At 36.1% G+C, this 20,823-nt stretch overlaps 1 protein-coding gene across 4 annotated transcripts; it reads right to left on the minus strand.

The window, feature by feature from the left end:
* Positions 1 to 1,273: 1,273 nt before the first annotated feature.
* On the minus strand, positions 1,274 to 18,571 carry LOC145212818 (E3 ubiquitin-protein ligase rnf168-like). Of its 4 annotated transcripts, none has more exons than XM_080081074.1 (6): positions 18,487 to 18,571; positions 17,937 to 18,117; positions 17,339 to 17,466; positions 15,766 to 15,995; positions 5,563 to 5,635; positions 1,274 to 1,949 (listed from the first exon to the last, which is right to left on the minus strand). In XM_080081074.1, exons 1-6 carry the CDS (start codon positions 18,554 to 18,556, stop codon positions 1,879 to 1,881), a joined length of 753 nt encoding a protein of 250 aa, XP_079937200.1. In that variant the 5' UTR covers positions 18,557 to 18,571; the 3' UTR covers positions 1,274 to 1,878. The 4 variants fall into 4 exon arrangements, 3 of the variants coding, with proteins under 3 accessions (XP_079937200.1, XP_079937202.1, XP_079937203.1); XR_013856791.1 differs by lacking the exon at positions 1,274 to 1,949 and adding an exon at positions 5,965 to 7,715 and having other exon boundaries at positions 5,571 to 5,635; XM_080081076.1 differs by lacking the exon at positions 5,563 to 5,635.
* Between the last annotated feature and the right edge of the window lie 2,252 nt (positions 18,572 to 20,823).

Below are 20,823 nucleotides of genomic sequence, written 5' to 3' on the forward strand. Positions count from 1 at the left end.
GCTAAATGTAATGAATTGGCTGCACAAACTAAACATCTTGGACTTATTAAAGTTGGCCCAAGAAAGTCATCACAACAACAGTTTAATAATTTTTGAATACAAGTTGGTGTTGTTGTGCTAAAACAGTGGTTCCCAACAAGGGCTCATGGCCCCCCAGGGGGGCCACGGGCATAGATTCACAAGAAACACCCACTAAAAGTCATTTTCACTTTAACTTTATTCCCGAATTTAATCGACTATTTCACATACTATTTGTTTGTAGTGAGGTTTAGTCGCTCATTTACTCTATTAGACCTGTTTAAGGCCAAAATTAATACCGCATTCCAACGCGAGATTGCTATCTACATTATAAGGGGGCCACAGGCCCTACATGGCAACTTGAAGGAGGCCATGAGGCCAAAAAGTTACTTTAAAGGGGTCATGGTCCACGAAAGGTTGGGAACCACTGTGCTAAAATAATATGTACAATGAATGACATTTTAATGTGAACAACGTTTTTTAGATGTTGACACATTCAGTATCGAATCACAGTACTTTTTGTGTAAAATATCGGATATCGGGCCAACCCTAGGGGTAACAATTTGACTGAACAAAAATGTAAACTAGAAGGATGGCTTAGCACATTTTGCAATTGCACATATAGTATAACCTATTTTAAGACGTTCATATATTTCCTATGCTTAGTTTATCTAGGGTTCCGTATTTGCCAACTTTTTTATAACCTTGGTTTGTTTCTGTATGCAGAAACTCATGGGTCCCCAAACACACAAGGTTGAACATAATGCATTTTAGAGTATATTGCTATGAAATTCAGCATTTGTTGAAGTTGCCTTATTTTCAAAGGGAGAAGGGTAACTATTAGAGCTACAGACTGAAACCCAATAATTAACATCTATTAATAGCAAAATCAACTACTAAACTAATTAATCGAATGAGATTTGGATAGTTTGTACCTCACATAACATGATTATTTAAGCAGAATATTTTGACCTTACAGGGCCAAACTTTTATAGTGATTGTTTGAAATGTGTAATTTACTATTTGAATGTATAAGTTTCTGCCTGAAGAAACAAAAGTTACAAAAACCGTTAGTTGATAAAAAAAATAAAGGGAATATTCCAATTGTTCATAATAGGCCATAGTGTATGTGCAATGACAATATGTGCAAAGCCACCCTTCAAGTTATCATTATTCAGTCATTAAACTTGACTTGAAAGGTTTGCTACACCAAATATTTTCCAAACAGTGATTCAATGTTGTGAATACAAGTAAACACATATTAAAATATAATTTATTGTTTACAAGCTAAACCCAAATTTTTTTGTCTTGAGAATGAATTCTTTCCTTTTGATGGGTCGTCAATACAAACAAGTTTCATATAACAGCGCCACAGTGCATTACCACTTTTGATTAGACTACTAGAAATCACATGTACAGAATCAAAATATTAATTAACCTTTGATAATGTTTATAGCAGACTATATTACTGTGGCAAACATTTCAAGCAAAGCACTATTAAAAGAAAGAGCAGGATCATAATCGACCATTGCTCCAGCACACCAAGTTTAGTGTTTACTCAAAAACTAGGATCAAAACTTGGTTTAAAATTTATTTCACACTGCATTTGCTGATAAAATATAATCAGAGCCGTGGCACATTGTTGGTTCCAAATATTTTTCACACAAACTACTTTTTCCTTAAACACCATCATGATTACACAACTGTAATAAATGTTTGTATAATTTGCTTCAGACAGCCAAACATATAATGGCAAAAACGCTGTCTTGTTACAGCTGATACACCCCATGAAATATCAGCTGCCAAGATTCATCAAGATTGGTATGTCTCTGGTTCATGAAATACCAAAACAAAATTGCTTCAAGTGTCATTTTGAAGTTTGACATTTTGTGTGCCTGTTAAGTATTTTTGAATTCCATGGCATCTCCGCTCTGAAACACAAAGCAATAACTAGAAGAGTGGCTTTTCTATATATTGCCAAATTATATAATTGTCACAAATGTTCTAGACCAGGGGTCGGCAACCCCTGGCATGTATGCTAAGGTGAGCATGCAAGCTGTTTTTTATGGCATGCCAACCGATTTGTTCATATTTAAGTAACAATTTAACCTGTTACACTGATTGGTTATAGTTTTTATTATGCCGTTGTCTTAAAATTCAGCCTTACATGCACCAAACACTCTTGCTTTCTCTTTATTATTTATATCTGCTGGCTCGAACCACAATTATTTAGAAAAATGTTGGGATACGTGGTAATTAACACATGGAAATAACAAGTAAATTGGCAAGCGTCACCTAAAAGGTTGCCGACCCTGTTCTAGACCGTCCCATGACAACATCCTGCGACCCAGTTCCTGCAGATCATGGGCAATATCTGTCTGTCTAGAACAGGGGTCGGCAACCTTTCAGGCGACGCATGCCAATTTTCTTGATATTTCCATGTGTTAATGGTCTCACATGCCAACTTTTTTCTAAACTAGAAAAGTGGCTTTCTGATATACTTCCATTTTATATATTCTATACGACATTTACCAACTTACTACACTATACACAATTTATCTATATGTATGATTGTTTTTGCAAGCAAAAACGAATGGGTCCCCACACGCGCGTTTATGCGGATTTACAGTAAACCTATGTTGCGGTTATTTTTAGATTTTGTAGATAAAAGCATTAACTTAACTTTAAAAGTTTTTGTCCATATTCTTTTTGCATCATTATTGACATATAGTTACAAAAAAACGGTGAAAAAAGAACGGGAAAAATACTTTCAATTTAATCTCTTGCTTTGACCTTGATATTGTCGTTCAAGTTCAGTATTTAAACATAAATTTTCCTAGAAAGCCTTAACTGTTATATTAGACACTATATAAAAAAGTCGTTTGCTACAAAGGTATACATAACACCTTGTTTTTCACTTAACTTTGTTTCGCAAAAAACGACCGTTTAATGACCCTTTGACACTGTTTTTAACAGCATGCAGTCCTCAGTGTTCAACAATACCGTTTAGCCTAATTTATACATGACTTAAGTACTGATTCTTGAATTGATTTGTCAAAAATAAAGAAGATACGTTATGACGAAAAATTCGTAACTGTGTTGTAATGCCTACAAGTTGACCGTTAGTGACCCGTGGTTATGCGACGGCCAAGCTGACAAAGAGAATTTAAAGAACATTTATCGCGGCGTTTTAAAAAGTTAAGTTTATTTTTTCATATTTATGTTGATCAACGACGTTTTGCCCGACATAAACGAAACCGAAGTACGTTTATTGAGATTAAATTACGTCTTAGGTGTAAAACCTTCGCCAAAACTGAAAATGCGCGTAGTAACTCAATAAAACGACACAGCATTGCTGCACACAAAAACAGCTGATTTCTAATCACCCAAACGACTGTCTCGTAAAACACGTCTGTCCGGATGTCAAGCTGAGCACTCCCGCTCTGCGACTTTAATCGTAAACCAGTGAATTCCTCCCTTGGGACTTATATCTGACTGATAGCGTACGCATATTATGGGTTGTAAAGGTAACTGGCAAAATTTTAAATACTAAACGAATAGCCTGCTTAAACAATTGTTATTTTTTTTAAATATTTCTGCACCATAGGGCTTCTTCTGCTTTAGCAAGTATAGCCGATTTAAAAATTTCACGTTTTGGGGGGCTGTGGGTGAACCGAGGGATCAAACGGGGTCAAAATTCACATGGACCATCTTTAGACGAATATCTGTAATGTGTGTAAATTTGAAAAAGTTTGAACCATTCTTTCTGGACCAAAACGTGGGAACAATAGCCGTGCTAAAAATTTCACGTTTTGGGGGGCTGTGGGTGAACCGAGGGATCAAACGGGGGTCAAAATTCACATGGACCATCTTTAGACCAATATCTGTAATGTGTGTAAATTTGAAAAAGTTTGAACCATTCTTTCTTGACCAAAACGTGGGAACAAATCCGCGCTAAAAATTTCACGTTTTTGGGGGCTGTGGGTGAACCGAGGGATCAAACTGGGTCAAAATTCACATGGACCATCTTTAGACCAATATCTGTAATGTGTGTAAATTTGAAAAAGTTTGAACCATTCTTTCTTGACCAAAACGTGGGAACAAATCCGCGTTAGACGGAAAAAAAGAAAAAAAAAATACGGACAAAAACAATATGTGTCCCCTTCAGGGAAGGGGACCCATAATAATAGTGGTTTGTACCCGCAGATATCAAAATTAAAGAGAAAGCAGAGCATTTGTGCATGCAAGTTTGAATTTTAAGACCATGGCATGATAAAACTCAAAAGCAAATCGGTTGGTGTGCCATGAAAAACCACCTCGAGTGCCAACCTTGGCATGCATGCCAGGGGTTGCCGACCCCTGGTCTAGAATCTATTGTTACAGACGCCATTGTTTTGTTATTGTTCTAATGTGCCAGTTTTATCGTTTCGCCGATACCCGTTGCAGTGTTTATGGTTTTATCTATGAGAAATGGTCATAGCGAGTTAATGCCAATTACCTTAATCATTGTAATGCAAGCTTTATAAGAGTCCCCATCTAACAATTTAAAAGATAGAATGGAAATAATTTGAAGTAGCGCCGGACTCGTGAATTGGTTGTTTTGATTATGTGTGGATAAAGTTGTTGGACATAAATAAATGTAAGAGAAGGTTTGTCGCCAATCAGAGCACACTAGCGTTAGCTGTTAAGGCAAAGGTACAACAAACCAGAAAGGTGGCTTTTGTATATATATTTTGTATGTAATATTTCTCCTTTGCCAGTGTATTATAAAGACCATTTTGTCTACCGACATGATTGTCTTTACAAGCAAAAACCAATGGGTGCTAACACACATGTTTATGAGAATTGTTTGCAGGATAAAAATGGTGTGATTATTATTAGCATCTTAAGGAAAAACTTGAAGGGTGACTTAGCACATTTTGCCATTGCATATACACTGTAACCTATTTGGAAACATTAATGTTTCCTACATTTTATTCATAAAGGGTGCTAGCTACCGTCTTTAATAATCTTAGTTATTAATCATTTTATGAGATAAATGTGGCAAATGCAAACTGTTCAAATATCATCCAAATTGCACATGGTATAAACATTCACCCATGTTAGGGGGCTACTGGGGTAACTAATCTGGCTACAGGGCAAAACTTAACAAGCAACATCTTATATACCTTTTTCCACTTTAAACGGATAAATACTGAGGTTATCAAGTCAAACGAAGCAGGTAACTATATCTACCACCTGTGAAAGTTTCATCCAAATTCATCAAATATTTCATGCCAAAAGTGCATGGACACCGAAACTTCACCGAAAAACAACAAAATAATGAACTTCAAACAACCAACAACAATGTGTGTAAAAAAGAAGGGTAACAGAATGAAAAAGTTACATGTGATTATTTGTAACAAAGTAACTGTATCGTTTTTTTTTTCTTACAGCTTTACTTGCACTATGGCTATAGTAATGCAGGAAGGAAATCCTTACAAAGCATATTAAAAGTGTTGAACTTAGTTTGCTGACTGAAAACATGAAACTAAAGTTACCAACTTTTTAAAGGACTTCTGGATGAAGAACAGGGCCTCAGTTTTTTTTTAGCTGAAATGGATATGGGTCCAGGATTCTACAATAATAAACTTTTGGTTATTTCCTTACTAAATTACTTACCAAACCAAAAAGTTTACTATAATAGTTAAAAAAGCATTTTGGTAAGCAAAGAACCATATGTATTGCATTAAAAAGGAAAATTGATTTACTATACAAACCATTTGACCGACTAACAATTGTATTTGGAAAAAAAAAGAATTGTTTTTGCAAACAAAAACAAATGGGTCCCACTAGGGATGTTCAAAGTAGAATATCTAATCTGTTGGATTCGAATCCAGTCAGATTTTAATCCAATTTTGTTGTTTATATCGGGTATGTGGAACCAATATAAATGTGTGCTCTTACCATCTGTTAAAATGTACACTTTTCCTTATATATGTTGATGGTCTTTGTCAGACATGGGGCCATTCGTAATCGAATACAGGTGTTGCCGCCCTCGTGCTGTATTCGAATGATTTTTGCTTTTGTCCGGTAATACACGAATACAATTGGAATAGTAAAGGTTAACTATTCAATCAACTATTCATGAATACAAAAGCTTGATTGCATTTATTTGAATACAGTTTGAATTGTTGGTGAATGTTACAGACATTTTCGAAAAATCGAATACAGTACATGGCTAAATTCATTAGAATACAATTCGAATTGTTTTTTTATTAACGTAAGAAGTTGAAAAATCGATTACAGTACATGGCTAAATTCATTCGAATTGTTTGTTTTTTTATTAACGTAAGAAGTTGAAAAATCGAATACACGCCTGCATTCGTTTGAATACAATTTGAATGGTTCATAGCTTTACGAACATAAGAATTTGAAAAATCGAAAACATGACTACATTCATTTGAATACCATTCGAATCGTTAATAGCTTTTAAATGACAACTTTACTTTGTTGTTGCAAAACAATGACAAGAATGATTTTGGGTGTGACGCCACATAGGTGTTATTGTGGTGCAAAGCAGGCAGCATTGAGTTTTTCCTAGCACATGGCCGTTTGTATTTGTGTGTGTAGAGCGGACCTGTCAACTTTAGCATGGAAATTTTGGTTTCGATTTGTTTCAGTGCGCAAGGTAAAGAAATTGGTTTTGAAAGTGTATTGTGTAGCTCCAATATTGGCTTTAAATAAGACGATTTTTATAGGGTATTTTTTTGGTGTAAAGATTAGAAAAAGCTATTTGATTAAAACCAAACATGTTGGAATCCTGTACTCAAAAATCAGTTGTTCATGTGTACTTTACAATACCACCGGGTGATTAAAGGAAAGAAGCTACCTGTAAAGTATACGAGGCCAAAATATTTACTGTTGAAACTACAACATCAAATTTAATTGCACATTTGAAGGTAACAGTTGATCTAAAACAATATTATTTTTGTTCACTTTTAGTAATACAGTAAATAATTTAAAACTTTAATTTAGCTTGTATTGGCTACTTACTTACAATAAACGTTGCTTCTGTTTAAGGAGAAAGCATCCAGATGTGTTGGACAAAAAGTCAAACAGACATCACAGACTACATAAAATCTACTAAAAAGAAATATGAGATCTCATATGTCCGTCAAGTATACATTACAAACAAAGTGGTTGATTTTGTTGCAGGATCTCTCTTGCCACTTTCTTTTGGGGGTCTAATAGCTGCCTTGGATCCACATTTTAGCTAACATAGTCTAAAACATCTATCTTCCACATTGATTGAACAACAGTGTAAACTAAAGCATCGAATGCAGCATAAATAGTGCAATGAATGGTGCACCTGGAATTAGCGTTACGGTGGGCACCTGGAGCAGTAGGCAGATGAGAAGTTTTTTGGGAGCCATTTTATAACTCCAGATTGGACTCTGCAGTCAGCAATGTTAACATACAAAAGATTTAGGGGAAGGCACACTGCTGACAATATTTTGAGTCAGTTTGAAAATTGTATCTTGCAGTTTGGTATCAGCAATAAGATTTTACATGTTGTAACTGACAATGTTTCAACCATGGTCAAGGCTTTCTCATTGCCCTGATATGAAATGGATGAAACAGATAGTGATGAGGATGGCGAAGCTGGGTCAGATTGTGAAATTAACACCGACGCGGAAGGCGATGTCTGCCGTTTGCTGAGGAAACACAATCCTTGTTTTGCACACACATTACAACTAGTGATAAAGGATGGTTTAAAGCAGTGGTTCTTATCCGGTGGGAAATTTCCCACTAGTGGGAAATTGAGTGCATGTAGAGGGAAATTGTGCAAGTCAGGGCTCACTAAACTCCAGCCTGCAAATCTGATCAGGCCTTGAGTTAACCGTTTAAAGTTAATTTACTGCAGTATTCCCTCAACAACATTTAAGATTAATTTCACCCAGTTTCACAAGACGCATAAAAATCCGAAGGCCGTTTGTACACCACAGACAAGATTAACAGTATCAATGCCTTTGTCATTGTGTGCAAATAAATGCCTTTCTTAAGTTAATTGTGATGCAAAAATCAGTATTGCAAGCAGAGAGGACTCTTCGATATTCCACACAATTTTACTCTCTCATTAAAGCACTTTTTAAACCTATTAAGATTGCAGTAAGCTCTTGCAGGTCCCGACAAAAGCGTGTCACAAAACTATTTTATTCGAAGAACACATTGTTTTGTTAATGAAGGGCACAAAACATCAATATAAAAATAACAAAGAGGGGGAAATTTGAACTTGTTGATTACCTTTAGTGGGAAACTTCACCAAAAAGGTTAAGAACCACTGGTTTAAAGGAAAGTGGGGCAATAAAAAATATATTTTAAAAGTCACAACAATCGTAAGCTATGCTAGAAGGTCCACAATAGCGTGAAATGTTTTGGATTGATTTGGAGAATGCAATGTGCTACACCAACCCGTTGGAACTCCGAACTATCAATGATACAATCAGTGCTTAACATGCTACAGGACGTGCTAGAAAACCTGGAGTGTGCGAAATTAAGTAACCATGAACGAATTGTACTGGCTGATTTTTGTGAGCTGCTTGCTCCATTTGAGCAAGCCGCTGTGATATGTCAAAAAGAAAAACATGTCTCATCAGGTGTTATTATACCCTGTGTGCTGGGTCTTAACACGGTGCCCAGAGCCAAAGCTCTACTCGATACAACATTCCTACTTTGGAGGCCATGCAATGATCTTTAAAAAAGCGGCTGTCGGTCTACACTGATGGGGTCCGTTTACCAAATTGCTACGATGCTAGACCCTTGGTTTAAATTGAAATGGTGTTTGAATGAAGACGAAAAGGACATACTTAGACGGATGCTTTTGTCAAAAACGTGCAAGATTTCACATTCACTGGCAGCAAAAATAGTAGCAGCGCAGGATGAAGAGGGCGACATAGAGTCAAACATGTCCGACAATGAAAAAAGTTCGTGCTAATTTTCTCTGTTCAGTTTTATGCCAAAAGCACCATGTGTTCTGACATCAGCACTACGGCCACTGTCAAAGGACGAAGAGTTAGCTGGATAATTTCCACAAACGTGCAGTGGAGAAGAAACCCCGGAAAAAAGAATGCACAAAATTTCCTAAAAATGGCGAATATATTTCTTGCCATTCCCTCTACCTCTGCTCCTGTTGAGCGGGTTTTCAGTACAAGTGGAAAGATTTTTTGACCGTAGATTTTGACAGCGTATATGTATATAAAAATCAACAAACATTTTCTTCTGTGATGTGTGCTGTATGTACACTGTATGTGTATTTGTCCATTACGTTTTCGTTAAATAATTTTTGTTTGAGTTGAATCTTGTTTTGCTGTCATTGTGGAAAAATTAGCAGTTTGTTAATGTAAATATTGATTATTGTAAGATACTAGTTTACCTGGATTATTTTCTGTGACACAAGTAAAATTTGAATATGAATACCAGATTGGGTACATTCGAATGCTATTCGAATTGTAGGCCTCTTGCGTCAACCGAACAATTCGTGAATACAAACAATTAGACATGCCAATTCGAATAAAATTCTAATTGCTGAAACTTAAAATCACATAGTTTTTACGAATATGAATACATTGTTGATTTTATTCGAATAGCATTCGAAATGTCAGTAGTTGTATTTTTGTTAAGTATTCATGAAGACGACAATTCGAATTAATGCACTTAACAACTGAAAAAATATTCATAAATTCGAATACATCCAAGCAGGTATTCATAGAGTATTTGAATGCTAGTAGCATGTATTCGATCCCATGTCGCATGTATTCAATCCCATGTAGCATGTATTCGATCCCATGTGGTCTTTGTACCCGTCGCAAAATACCATAAAGGGTTTGGAAATCAGTAGGGGCTATGACAACACTGTGCATTTGTGACATACATAATGATTAGCATGTGATGTATTTAATATGGTTTATAGCAGTGGTTCCCAACCTGGGGTTCGCGGACCCCCAAGGGGTCCGTGAGATGGTTTCAGGGGGTCCGTGGAGGCAAACATTTGTAGCAGTATTAATAACAGTACAATATTTTTAAGTTCCCAGACCGTTTTTACAGTCCTGTATATAAGTGCAAACTGTTTATCAAACCCTTGGATTAGGAAAACTTGTGATTGTTACCTACATTGTGACATCACAACAGACATTAACAATATAATTCTTAGTGCTTTGTTTTAAGTATTGTACACTAGAAAATTTATCCCTTTTAGTGCATTGACTGCCACACTACAGTAACTTTATTGAGATTAAAGGACTTTGAAGGTTGAATAAAATTCTGCCCCCAAAAAACGTATAATAACGTAAAATGTAGGAAACGAAAATAGACTAAACTAGAAGAGTGGCTTTCTGATATACTTCCATTTTATATATTCTATACGATATTTACCAATTTACTATACACATCATTTGATCTACACATATGATTGTTTTTGTAAACAAAAACTAATGGGTCCCCACACGCATGTTTGTGCGGATTTACGGTAAACAAATGTTGCGGTGATTTTTACATTCTTAAGGACAAATTTTTAGCAAGCATTAACCCAACAATAAAAAAAAATGTTCGTATTCTTTTTGCACTATTATTGTCATGTAATTACAAAAACATTAAAAAAACGTAACAAAGACTTAAATCTAATCTCTTGCTTTAACCCAGATATAGTCCTCCAAGGTCGGGCAATTTTTTTTAGAAAGCTGTAACAGTTGTGTTACAGACACTTTAAATTAAAAAGCAATTTGCTACAAGTTTATACATAACAAATTGTTTTTCATTTAACTTTGTTTCGCAAAACGAGTACCATTGACCTGTAGTAACCTTTTAGGGTGCACACGCCAAACGACTGTTTGACCTTTTGACACCGTTTTCAATAGCACGCCGTCATTCGTGTTCAACAATACTGTTAAGCCTAATTTATACATGCCTTGAGTATTGACTCCTAAATTGATTGTTAAAAAAACGCTACGTTATGAAGAAAGTTCTGAGCTGTGTTTGTAATACCGACTAGTTGACCTTAAGTAACCCGTGATCATGCGGCGGCCAACCTGACAGCGAGCATTTAAAAAAACATTTATTTGGCAAAAAAGTCAAGTTAATTTTTTCATCTTAACTTTTATTAACAAAGTTTTGCTTGACATATACAAAACCAAAGCACGGTTATTAGGCTTAAATCACGTCATAGGTGTAAAACCTTCGCCAAAACTAAAAATGTGAGTGATAACTTAATAAAACGACATAGCATTGCTGTGCAAAACAGCTGATTTCTAATCACTGAAACGATGTCTCGTAAACCGTCTGTCCTACGTCAAGCTGAGCCCTCCCGCTATCGTAAACCAGTGAGTTACTCTCTTGGTACTTCTGCCTACAGTGTCTTTCTTGACCAAACGAGCGTTAGACACATTTACGTTTCGGGGGCCTGTGGGTGAATCTCTGGGTCATACGGGGTCAAAATTCACATGGACCATCTTTAGACCAATATCTGTAATGTGTGTAAAATTGAAAAAGTTTGAACCATTCTTTCTTGACCAAAACGTGGGAACAATAGCCGCGCTAAAAATTTCACGTTTTGGGGTGCTGTGGGTGAACCGAGGGATCAAACGGGGTCAAAATTCACATGGACCATCTTTAGACCAATACCTATTATGTGTGTAAATTTGAAAAAGTTTGAACCATTCTTTCTTGACCAAAACGTGGGAACAAATCCGCGCTAAAAATTTCACGGTTTGGGGGGCTGTGGGTGAACCGAGGGATCAAACGGGGTCAAAATTCACATGGACCATCTTTAGACCAATATCTGTAATGTGTGTAAATTTGAAAAAGTTTGAACCATTCTTTCTTGACCAAAACGTGGGAACAAATCTGCGTTAGAAAGAAAAAAAGAAAAAAAGAAAAAAAAAAAAAAAATATAGACAAAAACAATATGTGTCCCCTTCAGGGAAGGGGACCCATAATTACGTTGGGGGTCCGCGGACCGATAAAGTTTATAAAAGGGGTCCGTGACTACAAAAAGGTTGGGAACCACTGGTTTATAGCTATAAACCGGAAATAAACATGGATTCTAAGTTGGTTCCTCTGTATTTATCTAATACCTAATTAACTTATTGCATATTTTGATGGTTCTTTGCTTGTAAATATATTGTAAGTTGTAGTTGCTCTGCACCTGTTTCGTCATACACACACTCGCAGGTGGCTTACACCTCGCTTCTGCCCACCTTTCTTATCTATCGTTTTTATGAGACGCTTGTTTCGCACCTTTTTATCATTCCTTTATGCGACTCAAGTGTATATAACCGGGTGTAATTGATGTGGCCTTTATATCACTGATGATGGCATGAGCATTTGCCAAAACGTTTCAACAATAAAGCATGTCGCTTTTTCCGTCTATTTGGGATGTAATTTTCACCCTTAAACCATCAGTAAGTTTGGTGTTGTAATGTAAAACACTGTGATCAGTTTGAGTCTTAAATAATCATGCTATTAAAAGTACAAACTATGCAAATCTGATTCAATTCAGAAATTTTTGGAAATTTGTCCGATTTAGTATTCTATACATAGGAAAGAAAGGGTGAATAGTACCAAAATAAAGTAAAACTCAACAATCAACACATATAAACAGCAAATTCTACAAGTTGTCAAATTTTCATCCAATTTAAAAATTGTTTATAAATTTTACCCATTTTAGGGGTTAATGGGGTATTTGGTGGGTAAAGATTTTATTTTGAAGCACTTTTTCTTGACCAAACGCACATAGCAAAGCAGCGTTAGACAGAAAAAAGAAAACAAATATGGACAAAAATAATGTGTCCCCTTCAGGGAAGGGGACCCATAAATACCTTGCAGATCGGGTAAAGACTTGCAGTACCACCACACAACAATAATCATTGTTTGATAGCCTACTCTTCACTGTGAGTGAATAAATTGGTTTTGGAATTTTGTGTTCCAGCTGTTTTAGAACTAAGTGTAGTAAAATGCGGCTCAAGCATAAAGCAGGTCTGGCCACCCCTGGTATAGACCAGTGCTCTTCAACCGGTGTGCATGGTGCACCCTAGGGTGCTAGGGTGCACCAATATACACATGGGGTGCACCAGTACGAAAAGGCATACAAGGGTGCATCACAAACTTTTAAAGAACCATTAATATTGGACACAATATTTTGACTTTATTAGAAAAAGATGTAGGGTAGGTTTTTCAGTGTTATTTCCTCGTGTCAAGTTTGATAGTGTGTGTGTTACATTTGGGTCATGTTAGGACATCGAGTGTTGGCTTTTTTGCTGATGTTTCATAGAAAATTTTCGAACATATGCTAGGCATGTTGGTAGCAAATGAATCGAACTCTCACTGACAGTGTGTAAAACTTCGGCAGCTCCCCTCGGTTTAATTGACATGACGATATGCATAATGATTTTTCGTATCGCTTTTTATCTCACCTTTTAAGTAAACAGTGTGCATGAGTTCATCACAACAACTTTAAGGGTTCACCAAACCAAAAAAGGTTGAAGAGCACTGGTATAGACTATAGTGTATGTGCAATGACAAAATGTGCTAAGCCACCTTTCTAGTTCAATTCCCTTCTTGTTTAAAGAAATTCACCCATTTTAGGGGGTTAGTGGGGCAACTGATGGGGTTCTACACCAAAAATTATAACATATGAAATCACAATGACCCAATCAACAGTAATGTAAAATTTTATCCAAATTGGACAATGTTTAAAAACTATAAATTCTGACCACTAGATGTGTTATAGCAACATTCGTTAACGCTTCTGACGCCATAAGGCTGCACCCCTCTAAATGGCATGTGCAAAAACTCCACCACGTAATACAGAAACACAAGTACCATATGCTCTGTTGCCGTTATTATACTGTTACACCACAGAAATCTTTCATTTGTGGTGCGCAGCAACATACAAAAACATTTTACACTTTGGAGTCTAATGGGGTAAATACGATGGTCATCAAGGCAAACAATGGCACATCTACATAACTATATCTACCATCCGTGAAACTTTCATCAAAATCCATGAAAGATTTCATGCCTGGACAAACTTCACTGGAGAAAAAAAGAAAAGAAAACTGAGTGAAATCAAGATGCATCCCCTTCAGGGATCATATGGCGGTAAAGGGATGAAAAATTGCTTGCGCGGCATCCTTTAGAATGCGCCAACCAACAAAGTATGAACTCCTGTATCACATACTTTAGTAATTATAGCCGCTATTAACAATGTTGTTGAGTCCTTTGGATAAACCACGGAGTCAACCAGGGTCAAACTTTGGAAGAACCGACTTTGGAAACTAATAAACTAGAAGGGTGGCTTAGCACATATTGCCCTTGCATATACACAATAACCTATTTTAAAACATAAATATATTTCCTATGCTTATTTTGTATTGGGTCCTATATTAGTCACCGTCTTTTATAACTTTAGTCATTTCTGCAGGCAAAAACTCATGGGTCCCCACACATGCAAAGTTGTAGATAATGCATTTCAAGAGATAACCATGCGAAAGTCGGGTGTTGTAAGGTAAAACACAGTGATCGGCACTGGGCTTAAATAATAATACTATGTACAATACAAACTATAAAATTAGATTCATCCCAGATATTGTTTGAAGTATGTCCTATTTAACGTTTCAAAAAAACTGACCCATTTTAGGGGGGGGCTAGTAGGGTAACTAATTGGGTTCGACACACAAACTAAAAAATATACAAAAACCACAATGACTCAATCAATAGTACTGCAAAATTTCAGCCCAATCCGCCAATGTTTAAAATTTCGACCACTAGAGGCATTTTGAGCAATAACTGTTAATGTTTCTGACGTCATAGGGCTGTTAACAAGCCCCTAACTGCCATGGCGCAAAAACGACCACCAAGAAACCCGCCAACGAGCAACATACAACTGGTTGCCCTTGTAACACTATTGCGCCAAAGAAATCTTTCGTTTGTGGTGCCCAGTAACATACAAATACGTTTTACACTTTAGGGGCTTGTGGGGTAAATGTTAGGACTACAGGGTTGAACACAACAATCGACACCTATAAATGGCATACTATACAAGAAATCCAAATTTCAGCCAATTCTGACACTGTTTACAAACTCACCCATTTTAGGGGGCTAGCGGGGTAAATACTGGGGTTATCAACAAAAACAAAGTGGGGTGCACATCTACATAACTACATCTACCATCTGTGTAAATTTCATCCAAATCCATCAAACATTTGATGGAAAAACGAGTCGGACAAACTTCGGGGGGAAAATACCCATTTTAGGGGGCTAGCGGGGTAAATACTGGGGTTATCAACAAAAACAAAGTGGGATGCACATCTACATAACTATATCTACCATCTGTGTAAATTTCATCCAAATCTATCAAACATTTGATGGAAAAATGAGTCGGACAAACTTCGGGGGAAAAATACCCATTTTAGGGGGCTAGCGGGGTAAATACTGGGGTTATCAACAAAAATAAAGTGGGATGCACATCTACATAACTATATCTACCATCTGTGTAAATTTCAGCCAAATCCATCAAACATTTGATGGAAAAACGAGTCGGACAAACTTTGGAGAGAAAAAAAAGAAAGAAAAAAAAAGAAAACAACAACAAACAATTTGAGTAAAATCAATATGTGTCCCCTTCAGGGAAGGGGGCCCATAATTACAAAAAGAAAAAAACCAATATGAGCCCCTTGAGTAAGAGAACTTAAAATATAAAAATATACTTACAAGTTGTTTGCTAAGTGCAATGGCATATTCTTCATCTACAACCAACTGCATTTTTTCTTTTTCAACTTGCTGTTTTTCTTTGTATAATAATTCTTCAATATAGTTCTTTGATGCAATTTCCTGTTCATGATCTTCAGCTTTACGTTTAGAACTCCATTCATGCTTTAGTTTTTTATACTCCTCATATATCTCCCCTGGTTTTGCAATTTTGGCCACAGATGATCTGAATTCTAAACAACCCAGCTTGTTGTTAAGGTTTAAGAAGTGTAGACTATTCTACTAAAATAAAACACCTTATATTTACACAACCAATTATTTGCTAATAATGTAGCCCCGACACCAGTGGTTCTCAAAGTATGGATCGCGACCCAAATATGGGTGGGGCAGGATAAAAAAATGGGTCGCGCTGCGGTAATTCAATTCTGCCCAAACGAACTATTACTGAATTAAGTAAACACAAATGAATTTACTTATTGCAGTAATAAAGTCACCTCACTCGACCACGTTGTACAGTAAAATGAACCAATCATTACCACATACAGACAATAGCCTTCCAACTTTACTGTTACACACATGGAGATTGTAACGTCATAGCATGGGAGATGTAATAGTCAGCGTTGAAGGATGAGTAAGTATTCATATAATGACAAATTTTTAGATTTGGGATTCACTTCTATCAATGATCATGTTGCTGTAAAGCCGCAATGTGTGCTGTGTTATGCAGTGTTGTCGAACGAATCAAGCTCGTTCAGCCTGCAGCCATTTTTACATGGTCAGACTCCTATGCAGCGATGACGTGGCCTCGAAATTGCAGTATGTCTCGTTATTGAACAGCACAGTTAAACATATAAACCTTGTTTGTAATCACTCATTCTTTCATAGAACTGTGTACTACAAATGGTTGTCTGTGTCTTTTTCTTTCATGCATATCAGAAAAAATACATTTTTTAAGGTTTGGGTCGTGAGGTGTTTATAAATTTTTTTTTTTGGGTCGCAGGTAAAAAAGTTTGAGAAACACTGCCCTCACAATCTTATTGGACAATGACTTAAAATGCCATTGGATTTTTACGACAAAAGTAAATTCACTTCTTTAAAGGGTGGCTTAGCACATATTGCTAGAGCACATACCCCATGTTCTATTTGAAACGTATGTATATTTCCTACACTTATTTGTAATGGGTCCCATATTAGCCAATGTTTTTGTAACCTTTGTTTGTTTTAGCAAGCATAAACTAATGGGTCCCCCACATATGTGAAGTTCTAAATAATGCATCTACTGAGATAACTATCATTAAATTTGGAGCTATGAGTTGAAACATCACATAATATCCTGCCTAATTAATTATAATATATATGTGAAAAATTCACCGTTTTACCTAACTGTCAAATGTTGAAATTTGAAAAAAGTTCCCTGTTCTTGACCAAACCGTTGCAGCTAAAAGCACTTAAAATTTTCTATGGTAAAAAATAAGTACATGATAACATTAAACACCAGAATCAAAAATCTTATCGTATTTTAAAATAAAGGCAAAATAGTTTGAATGTATTCAACATGAATCCACATTTATATCACCTTGATGTGTATCTTGTCCAGACTCTTTTCTTTCAATAAGTGATCCAAATTGTTCCTGGATTTGTTTCCATTTTTCTTCATTAACCATTGTACCATATTTAGCTTTCTTCCTGGCCCATGAATTCAATCTACCAACAAAGTTAAATTTGCCCTAGAGATTCTGCAATGTCTTATAGAAGCCCAATTTGTCACTGTCTTCAGACAAACAAACTTTCCCAATGTGATAATTCATCATCACTATAAGCTATTAAATAATATATTTACATAAATACACAATAATGCACATCCTCCTGCTGTTTCTGATGAGATCTTGCAGGACCAAGGTACTCCACATGTGAAGCAAGTAATGAAATTTACGCATGCATTTTAAAAAATTTGGGGTGCAAAATTTTTGTAACAACTTGATTGGCTACCGCTAATACTAATTGTGCTTTATACAGGGAAACAGGATTCATATCTAGTTTAGCAGAAATTACCTTTTTTTCCAATGCAGGAAACCCCAATATATGAATATACACACAAATTGAATTTAGAATTCCCATGTTTTGCGATTAGTAGAATGTTTTTACATGACACAAGTAAAGTAAATTGTACATACCTTGTTTTGCACAAAGGACATTTAAAATCACCTTTTAAAAAATGATTTTCATAGCAAACTTTGCACAAGTCATGATCGCAACATAGTGTGACAGGCTCAACAAGAATTTCCAAGCAAATTGGACACATAGCATCACATAGCTCAAGAGTTTGAATCATTGTACAGCCCAGCTTAAATTTAACTTTGAAAAAAATAGTAATACAAATGTTATCAAACATTGTGGGTTGGATGAAAATATGATTTTGCAACCGGAGGGAAACAACCAAAATTACTCTAACATTAAAAAAGATATTTTTTGACACAATATTCTATGCTTTTGAAGTTATTCAACACTCAAACTGTTAAAATTTTTAGTTACAAATTGTTAAGTTATTAATATGCAATAACGCATATTTTGAAATTAATATTGATCAATATGAATGTCACAGCGTCGGTTGTGCGCCTGTGCCCTGTCAAACTTTCACAGATTGTTCCGCCAAATATTAAAAAAGCTCATACGTTCATTAAAATACTTTCAAAAAAATGACATATTCTCTAAAAAAACACACACCACAGTTGCGTCGGTTGGTAGAGGCGCGTGCGAAGCGCAAGCGAGCAACGCGAAATTTCACCACCGTCATTCTGGCAGAATCCTGGCAGAATTTTAGCTAGACCATACCAAAATAGTTTTAAAAGTGGCAGGTACGATACCAAAATAGATTAAACATATTTTTTTTAAAGTACACCAAATTTTACAAAAATGTGTACACTTACACAGAAAAGAAACAAATCAATTGAAAAATTAATCATAGTATAACTATAATTAACATTAGAAAAATCAAAAAAAATACACAAAAAAACATCAATCATTGAAAAACAAAAACAAAAAACACATCAACCTTTAACAACCACTTTGACAGTTTACGTAGTTTGCGTAAATACCAATATTCAAAGTATTTTGCTATCATTTTGCTAAATTTCTCCCAACGGAGATTGATATCACTGGATAGAGAATTTTATTCTCTACAAGAATCTGTTAATCTTTAAACAATATCATCTGCGGAGGTTGACCAAATCGACCCTTGAACATGGCCCGAATTTGACCGTTTACGTCATATGCGTAAAAGTCAAAATTCAAAGTATTTTGCTATCATTTTGCTAAATTTCTCCCAACGGAGATTGATATCACTGGATAGGGAATTTTATTCTCTACAAGAATCTGTTAATCTTTAAACAATATCATCTGCGGAGGTTGACCAAATCGACCCTTGAACATGGCCCGATTTTCACCGTGTACGTCATATGCGTAAAAGTCAAAATTCAAAGTATTTTGCTATCATTTTGCTAAATTTCTCCCAACGGAGATTGATATCACTGGATAGGGAATTTTATTCTCTACAAGAATCCATCGCCATTTAAACAATATCATCTGCGGAGGTTGACCAAATCGACCCTTGAACATGGCCCGAATTTCACCGTGTACGTCATATGCGTAAAAATCAAAATTCAAAGTATTTTGCTATCATTTTGCTAAATTTCTCCCAACGGAGATTGATATCACTGGATAGGGAATTTTATTCTCTACAAGAATCTGTTAATCTTTAAACAATATCATCTGCGGAGGTTGACCAAATCGACCCTTGAACATGGCCCGAATTTGACCGTGTACGTCATATGCGTAAAAGTCAAAATTCAAAGTATTTTGCTATCATTTTGCTAAATTTCTCCCAACGGAGATTGATATCACTGGATAGGGAATTTTATTCTCTACAAGAATCTGTTAATCTTTAAACAATATCATCTGCAGAGGTTGACCAAATCGACCCTTGAACATGGCCCGATTTTGACCGTTTACGTCATATGCGTAAAAGTCAAAATTCAAAGTATTTTGCTATCATTTTGCTAAATTTCTCCCAACGGAGATTGATATCACTGGATAGAGAATTTTATTTCAAAGTATTTTGCTGCCATTTTGCTAAATTTGTGATTATTCTGAGGAATTCTATTCTTTACAAGCACATTATCTACTGTTTTTGTTTGAGGTTGTATGCGAACTTTATTAGTTTTTTAGGACCATATCGCATCAGCTTTGCGGGCCAAGAGCCGTGATTCGCTAATGTCCTCTCCGCTCAGCCGTGTGCGGATGTACTCAGGCAATCGCTCCAAAAACAGTTGTTGGAAAACAAAACATTCCTTTGCATCGCCAAGTAATGCAAGCATGTCATCCATTAAAGCGGATGGCATTCTGTCGCCCAAAGGAGGCATGTGAAGTAACCGCGTGGCCCTCTGTGGGCGCGAAAGACAAAAGGTTTCTACCAAACGTGTCTTCATTGCCTCGTATTTGGCTGCGTCTGGAGGGCTTTCTAGCAGTCTATAAGACGATTTGCTGTGTCCTGATCCAGAGCCGAAACGACATAATAGTACTTCGTTAGATCTCCTTTAATGCTTTTAAGAGCGAACTGTGACTCCGCTTGCTGAAACCAAACTCGTGGCTGAGCTGTCCAAAACGTAGGTAACTTTACTGCTACAGCATTCTCTGAGTTTGTGGCTTCTAGGTACATTGTCATAGAATAACACAATGAGCGAATACGACGCATAAGACGAGAGTCAGAGAAAGAAGGCAATCTGTCCGGTTCGCTGTAGTATGAAGGCACACGATAACTGAAGTGAGAGAGGCCGCTACAATGTCACTATTGTGATTTCTATGAATAATAGTCCTCCGTTATCGCACACTACGACATTTCCTTAGTTCGTCCTTTATCCAACCAACGAGCATGTGCTTGTATTGATTTTTGAGAATGATTTTCAATAATCTTTAGAATATTTTCTGCTCTCATGGCATAACACAGACGTTATGTGGAAATTACTCCTTTTATTGGTGGTTTGCTTTTATTGATAGTTTCATACA

The sequence above is a fragment of the Phallusia mammillata genome, chromosome 2 (assembly GCF_965637545.1).
Source record: "Phallusia mammillata chromosome 2, kaPhaMamm4.hap1.1, whole genome shotgun sequence".
In the NCBI taxonomy this organism is placed as follows: Eukaryota; Metazoa; Chordata; class Ascidiacea; order Phlebobranchia; family Ascidiidae; genus Phallusia; species Phallusia mammillata.

What these genes read in the sequence shown, in the direction of transcription:
- LOC145212818 (XM_080081074.1), bottom strand. Translation starts at nt 18,556, where the DNA reads ATGACGGTGGTGAAATTTCGCGTTGCTCGCTTGCGCTTCGCACGCGCC. An exon ending in TACCAACCGACGCAACTGTG is followed by an intron (nt 18,118 to 18,486) that starts GTGTGTGTTTTT and finishes TTTTTTTCAAAG; the next exon opens with TTAAATTTAAGCTGGGCTGT. An exon ending in TGGACAAGATACACATCAAG is followed by an intron (nt 15,996 to 17,338) that starts GTGATATAAATG and finishes TGGGTTGTTTAG; the next exon opens with AATTCAGATCATCTGTGGCC.